Raw genomic sequence first — 16,306 nt, 5'->3', positions numbered from 1 at the left:
AGAGCAGATTCAACAGAATGATACCAAGGGCTAAAGTGTTAAATTACAGAAGCAAGTTGCATAAACTTGGCTTCTATTTGCTTAATTATAGAAAACTGAGGTGAAACCTGGTCGAAGAGTTAAAATGTTAATTTACAATAAAGGCAATAGAATGTTGGATTTTATAGGAATGGGCACAATGTGCAATAATGAAGAAGTAATGATGAATTTATACAAAACATTGATCAGGGACAGACCAAGTATTGTATGCAGCTTTGAATACTCAATTATAGGAGTACTAAAGCCACAGATTCACCAGGACGAAACTAGAAATGGGAACCCATAGTTTTGAGAAGAGACTCAAGACACAGGAATTATTTTCATGAAAGCAGAGAAGACAAAAAGGAGAGTTAAGAGATTATTAAAATGATTAAGTTTTGATAAACTGAACAAGGAAAGATGATTTCCTCGGGTTGGCAAGTCAGTGACAGGAAAGGGCCATCTAGAAGGGCAAGAGCAGCAGACACATGGAAGTTCCCCTCCAAGCCATGCACCATCCTGACTTGGAACTATATCACCATTCCTTCACTGTCACTGGGTCAAAACCCTGGAACTCCCTCCCTAACAGCACTCTGGGTGTACCCATACCACAAGGACTGCAGCGGTTCAAGAAGGCAACTCACCACCACCTTCTCAAGGTCAATTAGGGATGGGCAATAAATGTTGGCCTACATCCTATGAATGAATAAAAATAAAAATCAATAAAACGATTACTGAGAGAGAGAGAAGAGGGGTTAGGAATAATTTTCTTACACTGAGGGTTGTTGGAGCAGCTGAGACAGAGGTCACTGCACCTTTTAAGAGAAAATTAGGTCAATATCTGAAGCGGATGAGGCTACGGGGAAAGTAGAAGGCACTGATATTAGCTTTGGATTACTCTCGCAAAGACCCAACAGGAACAATTGGTCTCAATTTGTGCTACACACTTCCATGACCCTGGCCCAGAATTACCTCTGAATTGCTTAAGACTTTTTTCTTTAATATCATACAACAGTATAACTCCTGCCTATAAGGCTGCTGCACTCGTGAATATGAATTAGTGTCAGGTCACACTGTACAGTCTGCGACAGTCTGCCTTGAAATCTTCATAAACTTGAGCTCATCCACAACACTTTTCTGTGTCCTAACTCGCACCTACTCCAATTCACCCATCATCCCTGAACCCGTTGACCTTTATTTGTTCCTGGTTTGACAACACCTCGATTTTAAAATTCACATCCTTTATTTTCAATTCCGTCTGTCTCTTTACTCTTTCCGATCTCTGTAAAATTCTTTCACCCAAAGGTTTTCAAGGTCCATGTGTTCCTCCAATCTGACTTCTTCTGGAAACCTGATTTTCATCATTTCACCCTTGGCAGTTATGTCTTCAGCCGTCTGGGCCCAAAGCTCTGCAATTCCCTCCCTAAACCCCTCTCTTTAAACCTACTGCTTTAACAAGCTTTTGGTCACCTGTCCTAATGTCTCCTTAGGTGATTGTGTCAGATTTTGTTTGATAATGTTTCTGTAAAGCACCTTGGGATATCTGACAACATTGTAGGTGCTACGCAAATGCAAGTCTTTGCTGCCTATTTTTAAAGAATACCAATTTCCTTAGTGATGCCAAAAATATATCCTAGCACAGTCCCATATCAAACTGAATTTGGCTGAAAGAACTGAGACTGAAGCAGAATGATTGATGATTAGAGCTCAGCCTGGATGAAAACTGAGTGATGTTTACAATTACCAGGGAGAGTGAGTTTGCTGAAAGTAGTTGTAGAGATTGTCAGACTTCACAATCTCCCTGTCATTGCCAATAACACAGCCACAGCCAGACTGACTGTGAGCATAGCAACGGAGGAAGCGTGGGGGAAACACAGGAAGCCCGGCCCGGGGACAGCGAGAGGTCTAGGTCCCGCCTCACTCCGCAACGGCCCGAGGCCCAGCCGTGAGCCAGGAGCCGGGAATCAGGGGGCCTAGGCTCTCTCGGTGCGGGGCCGCTGGAGAGCGGTTTCACAGCACCGATCCCTCTCCCATCCTCAACACCTCACTCACTCTCTCTCTCCCCCGATCCCGGCCCCTCACTCACCCTCCATCTTTTCCTCTCTCTCCGCTCTCCCCACTCCCACTCTCGCTTGGTGCAGGTAACGGCGGCAACAGCCAATCACATTGAATTTCCGCTCGCAGCCAGCCAATCGCTACTCGCATCCGCTGCTCGGGGGATCAGGAGCAGAGTGAGAGGTCAGGACCTCTTAAAGCCCTAACCTCCCCAAAAAATCCCCCAACCCCCCAACTTCCCAAAAAGTCCCACAACTTCTCCCCCAAAACTTTCCAATAAATCCACCAACCTTCCCCCCCAAAATCTCCCAAACCCCCAACTTCCCCAAAAAATCCCCAAACCCCCAACCATCAACCACTGCAAATAAAATCCCCCAAACCCTCAATCTCCCCCCAAAACCCCCAACTACCCAAACAAATCCTCCAACCACCTCCGAAAACCCCCAACCACCCAAAAGAATTCCCCAAACCCCCGAAAAACCCCAACCACCCTCCCAAAACCCCAACCACCCAAAAATATCCCCCAAACTCCTTCCCAAAACTCCCAACCACCCAAAAAAATCGCCCATCCTCCCAAATCCCCCAACCACCCAAGAAAATCCCCCCAAACCCCCAGCTATGCAAAAAATCCCCCAACCTCCCCCCAACCACCCAAGAAAATCCCCCAACCTCCCCCCAAAACTCCCAACCACCCAAGAAAATCCACCAAACTCCCTCCCAAGACCACCAACCACCCCCAACCTCCCAGAAAAATCCCCTAACCTCCCCCCAAAGCTCCAACCGCCCCCCAACTTCCAAAAAATCCCCAACCACCCCCCAAAAATGTGAATCTCCCCAAAAACCCCAACTTCCCCCAAAAGCACCCAACATCCCCCAAAACCCTCAACCTCTCCAAACCCCACAAAATCCCCAACTACCCGCCAAACCACCCTCCCAAAACCCCAACCACTCAAAAAAATCACCCAACCTCCCTCCCAAAACCCCTAACCACTCCCAAATTCATAAAAAATCCCTCAATCTCCCCCCACAAACCCCAACCACCCCCATCTGTCCACCAACGCCCCCAATGTCCCCCAAAAAATCCCCCACCAGCCCCCAAAAACACCAATCTCCCCCAAAACCCCCCAACCCCCCAAAAATGCCATCTTCCCCCAAAAAACCCCAGCCTCCCTTACAAAACACCCAACCTCCCCCCAAAACCCCCCACCCCCCCAAAAAACTCCAACCTCCCCCCCAAAAATCCCAAATCTCTGTCTGCCCCCACCCAAACAAAACCCAACCCCTATGGCAGAGTGGTAATGTCACTGGACTAGTATTCCAGAGACCCAGGGTAATGCTGTGGGGACCGAGTTCAAATCCCACTATGGCATATGATAAAAACCTGGATGACGTCAAAACCGTTGTCATAAAAATCCACCCGGTTCACTAACGCCCTCTAGGGAAGGAAATCTGCTGTCCTTACCTGGTCTGGCCTACATGTGACACTGTGGTTGACTCTTAAACTTGACTCTGAACAAGGGCAATTAGGGATGGGCAATAAATGCCTCACCAGCGATGCCCACATTCCATGAACGAATTAAAAAAAAACCCAACCCATAAACCCTCTCTTCAAACCTCCTGGAGCCCACAACCCCCCAATCCCACAATTCTACCCCGCCCATCCCATCCCATCCCACCCCAGACCTCCACAAACCCCTCCCTATTCCCAGAGTCCATGACTCACACCCCAGTCTCTCCCCTGCTACCTATCCCCCAAATCCACTGCCTTTCCCATTCATCCCACTCCTCCCCCAATTCCCCCAGGCAGAACACCTCCCCTCACAGATTCACAGATTATTACAGCAGTGTTGGAGGCCTTTCAGCCTGTCATGTCTGCCCACAGCATGAAGTCACCAAACTTCTGTCACCTTTAAGGATTGCTAGGGCTTCTCCTGTGTCCTCTTCACTTAAAGTTTGCTAACCACAGCCATTTTCCTACTTGGAGCCTCTTTCTCTGCTCCTCTCTTTTTCACTTAACTGGGACCTCTTCCTGTACCTTTCACCTGTCTGGGTCCCTTCTTTTGGGACTCCTCCCTTTGGGCTTTCCCCTGTGCACTGCTGCGACCTTTGTCTTCAATGGCGCTCTGCTCCCAATCATGACACGGGTTTTCATGTCATTTTCCCTTTCTCTTATGTGCAGGCAAACTGAGCCTGTCCTAGGTCTGAAGAACTTACACTGCAGAACTGTACATGTGCAGCCCACCCTGGGTCTGCACACGTGCGGAGACTCCGAGGTCTGTTGGGATTTGGAAATCCCATCTTCCTACTCTCCAAAGCTTTCTATAACACATAAATTTTGAAATTTTGCCTTGTACGTAAAGGCCTAGATCATTAATATATGTCAAGAAGAGAGGTCCAAACACTGAACCCCGGGGAACTGCACTGTAAATCTTCCTCCTGTCTGAAAAAAACCCACTAACCACTATTCTGTTTCTTGTCACTCAGCCAATTCTGTACCCATGTTGCTATTTTCCCTTTCTATGCCTCTGTTAATAAAGCTGTGTGTTTTATTAAATCTGTTCTCAACCTGTCTTGCCACATTCAATGATTTATGCACATATTTATCCAGGTCCCTCTAATCCTGCACCCCCTTTTGAATTGCATCCTTTATTTTATATTGCCTCTCCACTTTCTTCTGACTAATATAAATGACTTCATGCTTCTCTGGATTAAATTTCATCTGCTACATGTCCACTTATTATGCCAACATGTCTATCTCCTTTTGAACACTATCCTCCCCACAGTTCACAATGCTTCCAAGCTTTGTATCACACATAAATTTTGAAATTTTGCCCTGTACACAAAGGCCTAAATCATTAATATATATCAAGAAGAGGGGTCAAAACACTGACCCCAAGGGAACTGCACTGTAAATCTTTCTCCTGTCCGAAAAAAACCCACTAACCACTATTCTGTTTCTTGTTACTCAGCCAATTCTGTACCCATGTTACTATTTTCCTTTTTAATTCCATGACCTCTAACTTTGCTCAGAAGTCTGTTCTGTGGCACTTCATCAAAAGCCTATTGAAAGTCCAAGTACACCACATCAACTGCATTCCCATCATCAACCCTCTCTGTTACTGTTATGGCACAGCAGATGGTAAATGCCAAGCTGCTCAAATTCCAGAGGAAAATTGAAACAGCTGCCACAACTGTTTTGCAATTAGAATTTTATTTTGAGGTGCGTGTCATGAATTCAGTAGTAATAAGTCCACAGAGACTTAGAGGTCATTTACATAACTAAATTAAATATGTATTAATAAAAAAAATGATTTTAAGCATATACACAGGTCTACAAATTACTACTCTGATAACTCCTAAATCCCCTAATTGATCTAGCTCTCAGTTACACCTCCGCTAAGGCAACAAACCCAGGCAAAGCACATAATATCCTGGACAGTGATGTTCAAAATGAGCTTTCTTAGCTTTGGCTCTTGTAGGCAGCGACTTGAGTTACATTGGCTGGAAGCATTTCACACTTGTGTTAGATCTAGAATGCCTTCTCCCTTACACATAATCTCACCTCCTTTATACAGGTTTCTCCTTTTTTAATGTAAATCCCATTGTTCCAATATGTCTTCGCAACTTTACTTTTTTCATAATATAAATCATACATAGTACTCATATTATGAGTATCCTTTGAGAAAAATAAAGAAACTGTTTGGCTTAGCTTCTTTTAGCTAGGTGTAACATCCCACCATCTCTTTGAAATTCAAACTACTCTAATTCATCTAAAAATGCAAATTTTCCTCACACCTTACATTCTAAAACCTCATCCATGTTTATGTATTTAACATTTCAAACGTAGCTTCCCTTTTGATAAGTCAAACGCTTCAGACCAGCTGTCTCCAATTCAATTAAATCCTCCCCCACACACACCCACACAGAGAAACAAATCCAAACCTCACTATTAAACTACATTTACAATAAATCATAACAATATAATGAAAATGATTATATTTTCATGACACCCCCTCCTTACTGGAAAATGTACCATCATCATAATTTAAGAAGACGGCTTCATTTTCTTAACCCATCTTACATTAGCTCCTATATTTATCAATATACTCACACTATTACATTACCAGATGCATACATTAACATAATATATATACAAATCTTTTGTATCAATAAAAATCACTCCAGTCCAAGTCCAGGGTTTTAAATGTCCAATTTCCCCTTTTAAGAATCAAACTCTTTCAATGTATTTGCAGTTAGATTTTCTCATCCAGCCACATCTATAATCTGTAGATTAAATAGTTACAATAATAAACTCCATCTGAATAGGCTTTCACTTCTGTCTTGAAATTTCCCCCAAAACTTTAAAGGATTGTGATCTGCATAAGCAATTGTTTTTGATGAATTGTTTGCAACGTAAATATCAAAATGCTGCAGCGCTAACATTAGACCCAGTCTCCCCTTCGATCATTGAATATTTTCTCCATTGTACATTCAACTTCTGTGAAAACTACCCTAATGGAGTGTCATCCTCTTGTAACAATATGGCACCAATGCCTATATCTCTTGCGTCAATGGTCAACTTAAATTGTTTGACATAACTGGGTACTGCCAAAACTGGTGTCATAGCCAATACACTTTTCAAACTGTCAAATGCCTTCTGACACTCCTGAAACCTCTTGTTCTTTTCAAATAGTTCAGTCAATGGAGCAATCACACTGCTAAAATTTAGTACAAATTTTTGGTAAAACCCACTCATGCCCAGAAATCTCAAAACTTCTCGTTTTGTTGTAGGCACGGTGAAATCCACGATAGCTTTGACTTTCATTTCTCTTGGAAACACTTTTCCATGTCCAATGGTAAAGCCTAGATATGTAACTTGCAAATTCACTTTTAGCCAAATTCATCACCAAATTAGCTCCTTGTAATTGATTACATAATTCTTCCAGATGTTGTGAATGCTCCTCCCATGTAGGACTGAAAACTATCAAGTCGTCAATATAAACAGCACAATTGCTCAGTCCTGCAATTACTTTGTCAATCTTTGAAATGTTGCAGTTGCATTTTTCATAGAAAAAAAGCATGACTTTAAACTAATATGATCCATCTGGCATCACAAAAGCAGACATCGCCCTTATTCTCTCTGATAAAGGCACTTGCAAGTCACCTCTCAGCAAGTCAATCTTTGTGGTAAATTTTGATTCTCCCACTTTCTCAATGCATTCTTCCAACTGTGGTATAGGATACAAATCTGCTTTTGTCACTGCATTCACCTTTTGATAGTCCACACACAGTCTTTGAGTTCCATCTGGTTTTGGTACAAGCACACTAGGCGAACTCCAATTACTGCAACTAGACTCAATGATGTTATTTTTGAAGCATGAATTCAATTTCTTTCTGTATTCGTGATACCTTTGCTGGATTTAATCTAGAAGGATGTTGCCTTAGCAAAGATGAAACTTCTAGACACACATCATACATAGCTAAATTTGTCCTCCCCAGCTTATTCCCACAAAAAGCTTTATGTGACTGCAATAGCTTCTCCAAATCATTTTGCATGGAATTGGAATTATTGGAATTGGAACTGATTGTGGTTTCCCTTTCACCTGACATGTGTGACATGTCCCACATAATTTGACTAAAATGTTTTTGTATTTTTGCCTGTGTCTTTCTAATTCCTAATAGTTTACCCTATTGGAATTTCATGAGCTATTCTCAGGATCTCATTTCTATCCCAAATGGTATGACAATCTAATGCACTTCCCTCCAGCTTTCATTTTCTGAAATATAATACGGCCGTGATTTTTTCATTAAAACATTACCCTTAAGGTAATAACATTCTGGAATACATTATGCCTCTGTTTCTGAGTAAGTTGTCTGATATAACTGTCCTATTTGCATATCCTCTTTCTGTAACCCAACTGACTGCCTTGAGCTAAATACTTCAGCTGCAATATCCTCCATTCTTTCTTCCTGAACAATCTTATCAAAAACAGTGTCAGCTAATTGGACTTCCACACTTTCTCCCTGTCTTTTAACTTCCTGTTTTTCCTGTATTCAAGCTGTGAGCTTATGATCTTGTTACTATACAATCTGGGAACAATCCAGGATGCTCTCTTTGTAACACTTCTGTAGAAAACACCTCTACAGGTTGCTCAACAACCATAGGCATCACCAACATCTGTGAGCCAGCTATATCATTACCTAAAATAAATTGAACTCCTGCAAGGGACAATTTTTCCACCACTCCAACAATCACCTCACCTGTTTACCACTTTACCTTCTACAACGGAATAGGTTTAGCAGCTCAATAAACCCCACTTATTATCACCTGTTCCTACAATACTCCCTCTGAACAACAAATATCACTATACCACAACATTAAGGATTGACTAACCCCTGTGTCTCTTAAAACTTTAACATCTTTACCTACTCCATCCTATACACAGGGAAAGACTTTCCCTTCACATACAAAATCTTTAAACATTTCTGCAACCTGCTCCTTTGAATTCTCTTGAGTAAACTGTGAACACGTTACCACTTCTTTACCTTTCACTGATTCCCCCGATTCACCTGTTTACAATCTATTGGTTTCTCCTGTGCCTGAACCTCAGAACCCAAAATTCCTTTACTTCCAGAACTTTTCTGCACCCCAATAATCCCAGCAGATTTTCCCTGTGATTTCCACCACACTGACTTCGTGTGTCCAACTTTATTACAATGAAAATACCTCAATTTTCAAATGTCACTTCTACCTTCAACACCTTTTTTATTCTGAGAAAAACTGCCTGGGAATTTCCACCTACTCCTCTTCCCTGACTACCCATCTTCCTTTCACATACCCAATTTCCATCCTTCTCTGATTTAAAAGGATGACGAAGAAAAAGTTTGGATCTAAGAAAAACTCATAATTCTCATAATCATCAGTTATCTCTGCTGCTTGTCTTACTGCTTTAACCCTCTGTTCCTCCACATGAGTTCTCACTACCAAAGGAATTGAATCTTTAAATTCTTCCAGAAGAATTACTTCTCTAAGAACTGCATATGTCATATCTATCTTTAATGCCCATATCCACTGGTCAAAATTACTTTGTTTTACTCTTTAAAACTCAATGTAAGTTTGCCCGGGCTGTTTTCTCATATTCCTAAATTTCTACCCGTATGCTTCAGGAACCAATTCATATGCACTCAAAATAGCCTTTTTTTAAACCACATCATAGCTCACCAACATTTCTTCTGACAGTGAAGCATAAACCTCATGTGCTCTACCCACCATCCTGGGTTGTATCAACAAAGTTCAGTTTTCTTGTGGTCATTTCATCTGTTTAGCTCTCTCTTCAAATGAAACAAAGAATGCTTCGACATCTATTTCTTCAAACTTTGGAAGAGCTTGCACAAATTTAAACTTCTCCCCACAGGGGTCTGGCCTGGAACTAAGTCTGTCCGCACCTTCTGGTGTCTCTTTTTTAGCTGTTAGCATCTTAAGCTGGAATTCTCTGTCTCTCTCATTTTCTTGTTCCTGCCTTTCTAACCTCGTCATTTCTAACTCCCTTTGAAATGCTCTTTCTATTTTCTTTTCTTTTTCTGCTGCCTCTAGCTCAAGTCTTTTCATCTGCAACTGAATTTCAGTCCAACGACGCACTCCTTGGAGAACTCAGCCTCTCAGGTATTCCATCCTATTTCAAATGCTGTTCTATACCTTCAATTACCTTGGATTTCCTTACTCCTGCAGGTAATCCTAATTTTAACTTATCTGCCAATTCCATTAACTTAGCTTTATTTGCCTTTTGTAAACCAACCAAAGTCATAACTTCAACTCCCAGACAAGTCTTAGCAACTGTCAAAGCCATATTGCAGTTTCGCCACTTCAAAAAAATACTGCACACCAACTCATGAATTCAAAGTGCTTTTCATACTCATAACCTTAAGATTCACCAATCCCAAACCAATCAAGGAATTTCAAATCTATCCCACAAAAAGCTCCAATTTTGTTATGGCACAGCGGATGGTAAATGCCGAGCTGCTCAAATCTCAGAGGGAAACTTGAAACAGCTGCTGCAACTATTTTGCTATTTGTATTTTATTTTGAGATGCCTGCCTTGAATTCAGTAGTAATAAGTTCACTGAGACTTAGAGGTCTTTTACAAAACTAATTTAAACATTTATGAATAAAAGAAAAGATTTTAAGCACATACAATTACTACTACAATAACTCCTAAATCCCGCACCTAATCTGTCTTCCAGTTCCACCTCTGTTAAGGCAACAGTAAAAACAAATACATTTCAACAGACCTAGGCAAAGCACACAATACCCTGGACAGTGATATTTAAAGTGAGTTTTCTTAACTTTGCTTCCAATTGTGAGTGACTTGATACACAGAGGCGGGAGAATTTTCACACTTGTGTTGGATCTTAGAATACCTTCCCCTATACACATAATGTCATCTCTTTTATACAGGTTTCTCTCGTTTTAATGTAAATTCCATTGTTCCAATATGTCCTTGCAACATTGCTTTTCTCATAGTATAAACCTTTCATAGTACTCATATTATCAGTAACCTTTGGGAAAAATAAGCACACTATTTGGCTTAGCTTCTTTTAGCTAGGTGTAACATCCCACCATCTCTTTGAAATTCAAACTACTGTAATTTATCTAAAAATGCAAATTTTCCTCACACCTCAAATTCTAAAATTTCGGCTATGTTTATATATTTAGCATTTCAAACCTAACTTCATTTTGATAAGTCAAAAGCTTCAGACTAGCTGTCTCCAATTCAATTAAATACCCCCCCCAACCCCACACACACACATCCACACAGAGAAACTAATCCAAACCCCACTATTAACCTACCTTTACAATAAATCACAATAATATTATGAAAATTATTATATTTTCATCATAGTTATCTCATAAAAAACTCAGGCAAGTTAGTTATCCCTTAACAAATCCATGCTGGATTTCCTAAATTAACCCACATTTGCACTAGTGGCTATTAATTTTGTCCCAAATTATGATTTCTAGAACCTTCCCTACACCAAGGGTAAACTGACTGGCCTGTAGTTGCTGGGCTTAGCTTTAAGACCCTTTTTGAACAAAGGTGTAATATTTGCAATTCTCCAGACCTCTGCCACCATCCCTGAGTCAAAAAAGAATTGGAAAATTATGGCCAGTGCCTCCACAATTTCCACTCTCACTTCCTTCAACATCCTTGGATGCATCTCATTCAGGTCCTGGTGCCTTATCAACTTTAAGCACTGACAGCCTATCTGATACCTCCTCTTATCAATTTTAAACCCTTCAAGTGTTATAACTAACCCCTCTTTCATCATGACATCTGCAGCATTTTCTTCCTCGGTAAAGACAGATGCAAAGTATGTCTTTGAAGACTTTTGGATTCCCTTTTATGTAGCTGCCAGTCTCTTTTCATACTCTGTCTTTGGTTCTCTTATTTGCTTTTTCAATTCCCCCCTGAACCTTCTATATTAAGCCTGGTTCTCAGCTGTATTCTCCATTTGCCACTTGCCATAAGCACCCCTTTTCTTCTTCATCTTATTTTCTATCTCTTTCTTAGAACCTGGAAGTTCCCCTCCAAATCACTCACCATCCTGACTTTGAAATATATCACTGTTCCTTCACTGTCGCTGGATGAAAATCCTGGAACTCCCTCCTTAACAGCATTGTGGGTATAGCTACACCACAGGGACTGCAGTGGTTCAAGAAGGCAGCTCACCACCACCTTCTCAAGGGCAATTAGGGATGGGCAATAAATCCTGGCCTAGCCAGTGACGCCCACATCCTGTGAACAAATAAAAAAAATCATGTAAGATAAAAGCAAAATACTGCGGATGCTGGAAATCTGAAACGAAAACAAAAATAGCTGGAAAAACTCAGCAGGTCTGACAGCATCCGCGGAGAGGAACACAGTTAACATTTCAAGTCCATATGACTCTTCATGAGAACTCATGTAGTGTGCTAATGCGCCTTTACTAAGCAAGACATTGGGCGTGAACTTCATGTCGCCCACTGGCATATGTGAAGGCAGGAGGACACAAAATAAAGTGGGTGGCCAGCCTGCCACATTCCTATCCGTCCCCGATCTGTTACCGATCTATTGTGGGGCAGGTGGCGGAGCAGTTGCCGGTAAGGCAACAGGCAGTCTGCCTGCCCTTGGGCCTATAGAGGCCCTTAACTGTCTAATTAACAGACACTTAAGGACCTAATTCGGCCTCCACTGCAGTAGTACGTGCAGCTGGGGAAGGCAAAAGGTAGGCGGCCAGCCTGGCAGGTTTCACTGCATGGTAAAGACAAATAGGAAGGGTAGTCTTCCTTTGGGTGGTCCCCTGTACCCCTTGGGGGCAATTGCCCAAGATGGTACCACCCTTTGTTCCTCCCCCCCCTGTCCTCTAACCAACCGCCCCGCCTCTCTAGCCCCGTCACTGGGGTCTCTACTCCCTCCCTGACCAAAATGCCTGGACTTACCTTACAGTCTGGTATCCATGCTTTTCCTTCCAGGGGACTGCCTGTTGTCCCAGCAGCGGCCACTACTTGCTTCTGGCACCACTAGGACTACTGAGCTGCCAGCCAATCAGATTGTCCCTGAGGGGTGCAAGTTGCACTCGTACCTCTTTAAGGCCACCCGCAGCTTATTATCACTGCAAGGCAACCAGATTTAAAGTTGATGTGGTGGTGACTGACTTTTTGAATGGAGGGGCGGGAGATGGGGGTGGTGAGGAATATGACCCCCTGTAAAATTCACCACAAGGATCTTGGAAGGGGCCAATGGAAATTTGGGGCCAAATTTTTCATCCCATGGATGGGCGCACGCGCATCCTGATCAGGAGTAAAACAGCGTGCGATGACATCAGGCGAGCGTCCTGGTGTCACCGTGCACTCACGCAATATTTCTCTCGGCCAACATGGGTGTGCGCTGGAGCGGCGCTTGCCGTTAATTAACAGGTCACTTAAGGCCCTTAACAGTCCAATTGAGTGGTTTTTCATTGCCCATGCGATTTTCTGCTCAGGCACGGGCAAAAGAGGCAGACGGACAGCCGACATTTTCATAAACCTCCTCCAAGGGCAGGATAAAAGGGTCAGCAGCATCGTCAGTGTGAGTGGTAAGGAGTTTGATAGATTGTTTGCTGCTGGTGACTTATTGGTACTTGGCAGCTTCATCTCTGTTCGGGGCTTCATTCTTAGCATTTCCAGGCCTCATTTCAGGATCATTGCTGTCTGCCAGGCCCCTGGAGGATTCAGATCATGTGGACCCTTCCAGGTATCAGACAGCCTTCCCTTACTCTGGTAATGGGGATTGTGGCCTCTGCTGGTGGCACCTCCTCTGAGAAGGAAGAGAGGGGCAGAGGGGACAGGAGTCCAGATGTCCCAATGCAGCTTCCAGGGGAGGGACCTGTGGTAGGAGAGACGCAGGCACAAGGGGTTCAGGGCCAAGAGGTAGTCCTAGACAGAAGGGGCTGCAGAAGACACCACTATCCTGCTGCCAGGATTTACAGGTGGAGATGCAGCTGCCTCAGTATGTCTGAGGTGCAATGCCGAAGGAGGCTCCGCCTCTCAAGAGACAGTGACCTCCATTTGTCAGATGATTGGGCCTGAGATCAGCTCCAACTGTGTGGGTGGATACCCCATTTCAATGGCTCTGAAGGTCACAGTAGCCCTCAACCTCTATGCCTCCAGCTCTTTCCAGGGCTCAGCGGGGTATCTTTCTTGAGTCTCCCAATCAATGGTGCCATCGTATTTCAATGATCAATGGGGATTCCAGGTTCGAGGCTCACATCAGTGGCGAGACTACTAGAATGGTTCCACAGTCCGAAAGTCTCTACTATGTGCACTGCGCTCTTACCTTCCTATAGCAATCCTGCCTCTCCAGAACCAGTTGCGCAGGGAGCTCTTGACCTCGAGTGCAAACTGCTTGAACTGGGAGACCAACAGCAGGTTAGGCAGGCTTTCGCCTATATGCACCCTCTAGGCTTTGTTATGCCTTGTCTTCTCCTGAAAGGACAGAGGAGCATGGATTAGTCCACTCTCTACCATTGCAGCCTGGCCAACCCCAGCTGAGGAACACCTTTCAGGGCACATCTGAGTTGTGGCCCTCGAGCCACGATGGCACTCAGTCCAAGCAGCCAGGGCTCACCCCCTTGGCCAGCTCCGGCGTGATTGACAGTTGGCATTTAAACTCTAGTACCCCTGAGCTCCACAGGGGGACAACCAGACCTTAACATTTCTGCACACTGACCCATGCCAACACGATAGTCACTCTTCCTGAGAGAAGCAAGTCATTGAAGCACTTCTGACACTGCACCCATGTGCTCCACACCACATCGAGGCTGGGCTGCCACCTTCTCCCATGCAAGAAATATAAAAACAAACAGCAAGAGCTTCTACGGGTATATGAAAAGATAGAGAGTAGCTAAAGTGAGTGTGGAACCCTTGGAGGATGTGACTGGAGAGTTGATAATAGGGAACAGGGAACTGGAAGATAATTTAAGTCAATATTTTGCATCGGTCTTCACGGTGGAGGACACAATAAACACTCCAAAGATATCAGCTAAGCAAGGAGCTAATGGGAGGAAAGTTCTTGTGACAGTCTCTATCATGAGGGACAAAGAACTTGACAAAGTAATGGGACTAAAGGCAGATAATTTGCCAGAACCTGATGGCCTGCATCCAAGGGTTTTAAAGGAAGTGGCTGCAGAGATAGTGGAGGCATTGGTTGAAATATTCCAGCACTCACTGGATTCTGGGAGAGTCCCAGCAGATTGGAAAACCATTAATGTGATGCCCCTGTTCAAGAAGGGAGGGAGATAAAAAGCAGGAAACTATAGGCCAGTCAGCCTAACATCTGTCATTGGAAAAAATGCTAGAATCCATTATTAAGGACGAAATAGCAGGACATTTAGAAAAGCTTAAAGTAATCAAACAAAGTCAACATGGTTTTGTGAAAGGGAAATCATGATTGACAAATTTGCTAGAGTTCTTTGAAGGTATAACAAACATAGTTGATAAAGGGGAACTGGTAGGTGTAGTATATTTGGATTTCCAGAAGGCATTGGATAAGGTGCCACATAAAAGGTTATTGCACAAGATAAGGGCTCACGGTATTGGGGGTAATGTATTAGCATGGACTGAGGATTGGTTAACACACAGAAGACAAAGAGTCAGGGTTAATGGCTCTTTTCAGGTTGGAAAGACATAACTAGCGGAGTGCCGCAAGGATGAATCCTAGAGCTCCAATTATTTACTATCTATATTAATGACTTGGAAGAGGGGTCCGAATGTAATGTAACCAAATTTGCTGATGATACAAAAATAGTTGAGAGGGCATGTTGTGATGAGGACATAAGGAATCTGCAAGTGGATATAGACAGGTTGAGTGAATGGGCAAAAACTTGGCAGGTGGAGTTTAATGCAGGAAAATGTGAGGTCATGCACTTTGGTAGGAAGAATTAAAAAGCAGACTATTATTTAAATGGAGAGAGACTCCAAAAAATGCAGCACAGAGCGATCTGGGTGTCATTGTGCATGAAACACAAAAGGTTAGAACGCAGGTGCAGCAAGTAATTAAAAAGGCAAATGGAGTTTTGGCCTGTATTGCTAGGGGGTTGGAGTTTAAAAATAGGGAAGTCTTGTTACAACTGTACAGGGTGTTGGTGAGGCCGCACCTGGAGTGCTGTGTACGGTTTTGGTCCTCGTATTTAAGAAAGGATATACTGGCATTGGAGGCAGTTCAAAAGAGATTTACTTGGTTGATTCCTGGGATGAAGGGGTTGACGTATCAAGAACGGCTAAACAGGTTAAGCCTTTATTCATTCGAGTTTAGAAGAATGAGGGATGATCTTATTGAAATGTACAAGATTCTGAGGGGTTTGATAGGGTAGATGTTGAGAAGATGTTTCCACTTTTGGGGGAATCTTGAACTAGGGGACATAGTTAAAGAATAAGGGGGCACTCATTTAAAACTGAGATACAAAAGAATTTCTTCTCTCAGAGGGTAGTAAATGTCTGAATTCACTAACCCAGAGAGTTGTGGAAGCTAGATCACTGAAACCATTTAAAGAGGAGGTGGATAGATTTTTGAAATATCAGGGAGTTGAGGGCTATGAGGAACTGGCACAAAAGAGGAGTTGAGGCCTGGGGCAGATCAGCCATGATCTCATTGAATGGTGGGGCAGGTTTGAGGGGCCGAATAGCCTACTTGTGCTCCTATTTCTTATGTTCTTATGC

At 43.1% G+C, this 16,306-nt stretch overlaps 1 protein-coding gene across 9 annotated transcripts in view; it reads right to left on the bottom strand.

The window, feature by feature from the left end:
* Positions 1 to 2,237, bottom strand: part of LOC121288216 (katanin-interacting protein) — a 145,751-nt gene extending 143,514 nt beyond the window's left edge. For 6 of the 9 annotated variants that reach the window (XR_005945331.1, XR_005945332.1, XM_041206663.1 and 3 more), the window contains exon 1: positions 2,105 to 2,237. Coding sequence is in view for 4 of the 9 variants with exons in the window: in XM_041206663.1 (XP_041062597.1) it covers positions 2,105 to 2,111 (7 nt within the window). In the remaining 5 variants the exon portion in view is untranslated. The remainder of the gene's footprint in view (positions 1 to 2,104) is intronic. The other 3 variants (XM_041206667.1, XM_041206669.1, XM_041206670.1) reach the window with 2 other exon arrangements.
* Positions 2,238 to 16,306: the final 14,069 nt, after the last annotated feature.

This window comes from Carcharodon carcharias, chromosome 15 (assembly GCF_017639515.1).
Source record: "Carcharodon carcharias isolate sCarCar2 chromosome 15, sCarCar2.pri, whole genome shotgun sequence".
Taxonomy (NCBI): Eukaryota; Metazoa; Chordata; class Chondrichthyes; order Lamniformes; family Lamnidae; genus Carcharodon; species Carcharodon carcharias.
Note: the sequence above shows the minus strand (reverse complement) of the source record. Positions and strands in the feature narration are given on the sequence as shown.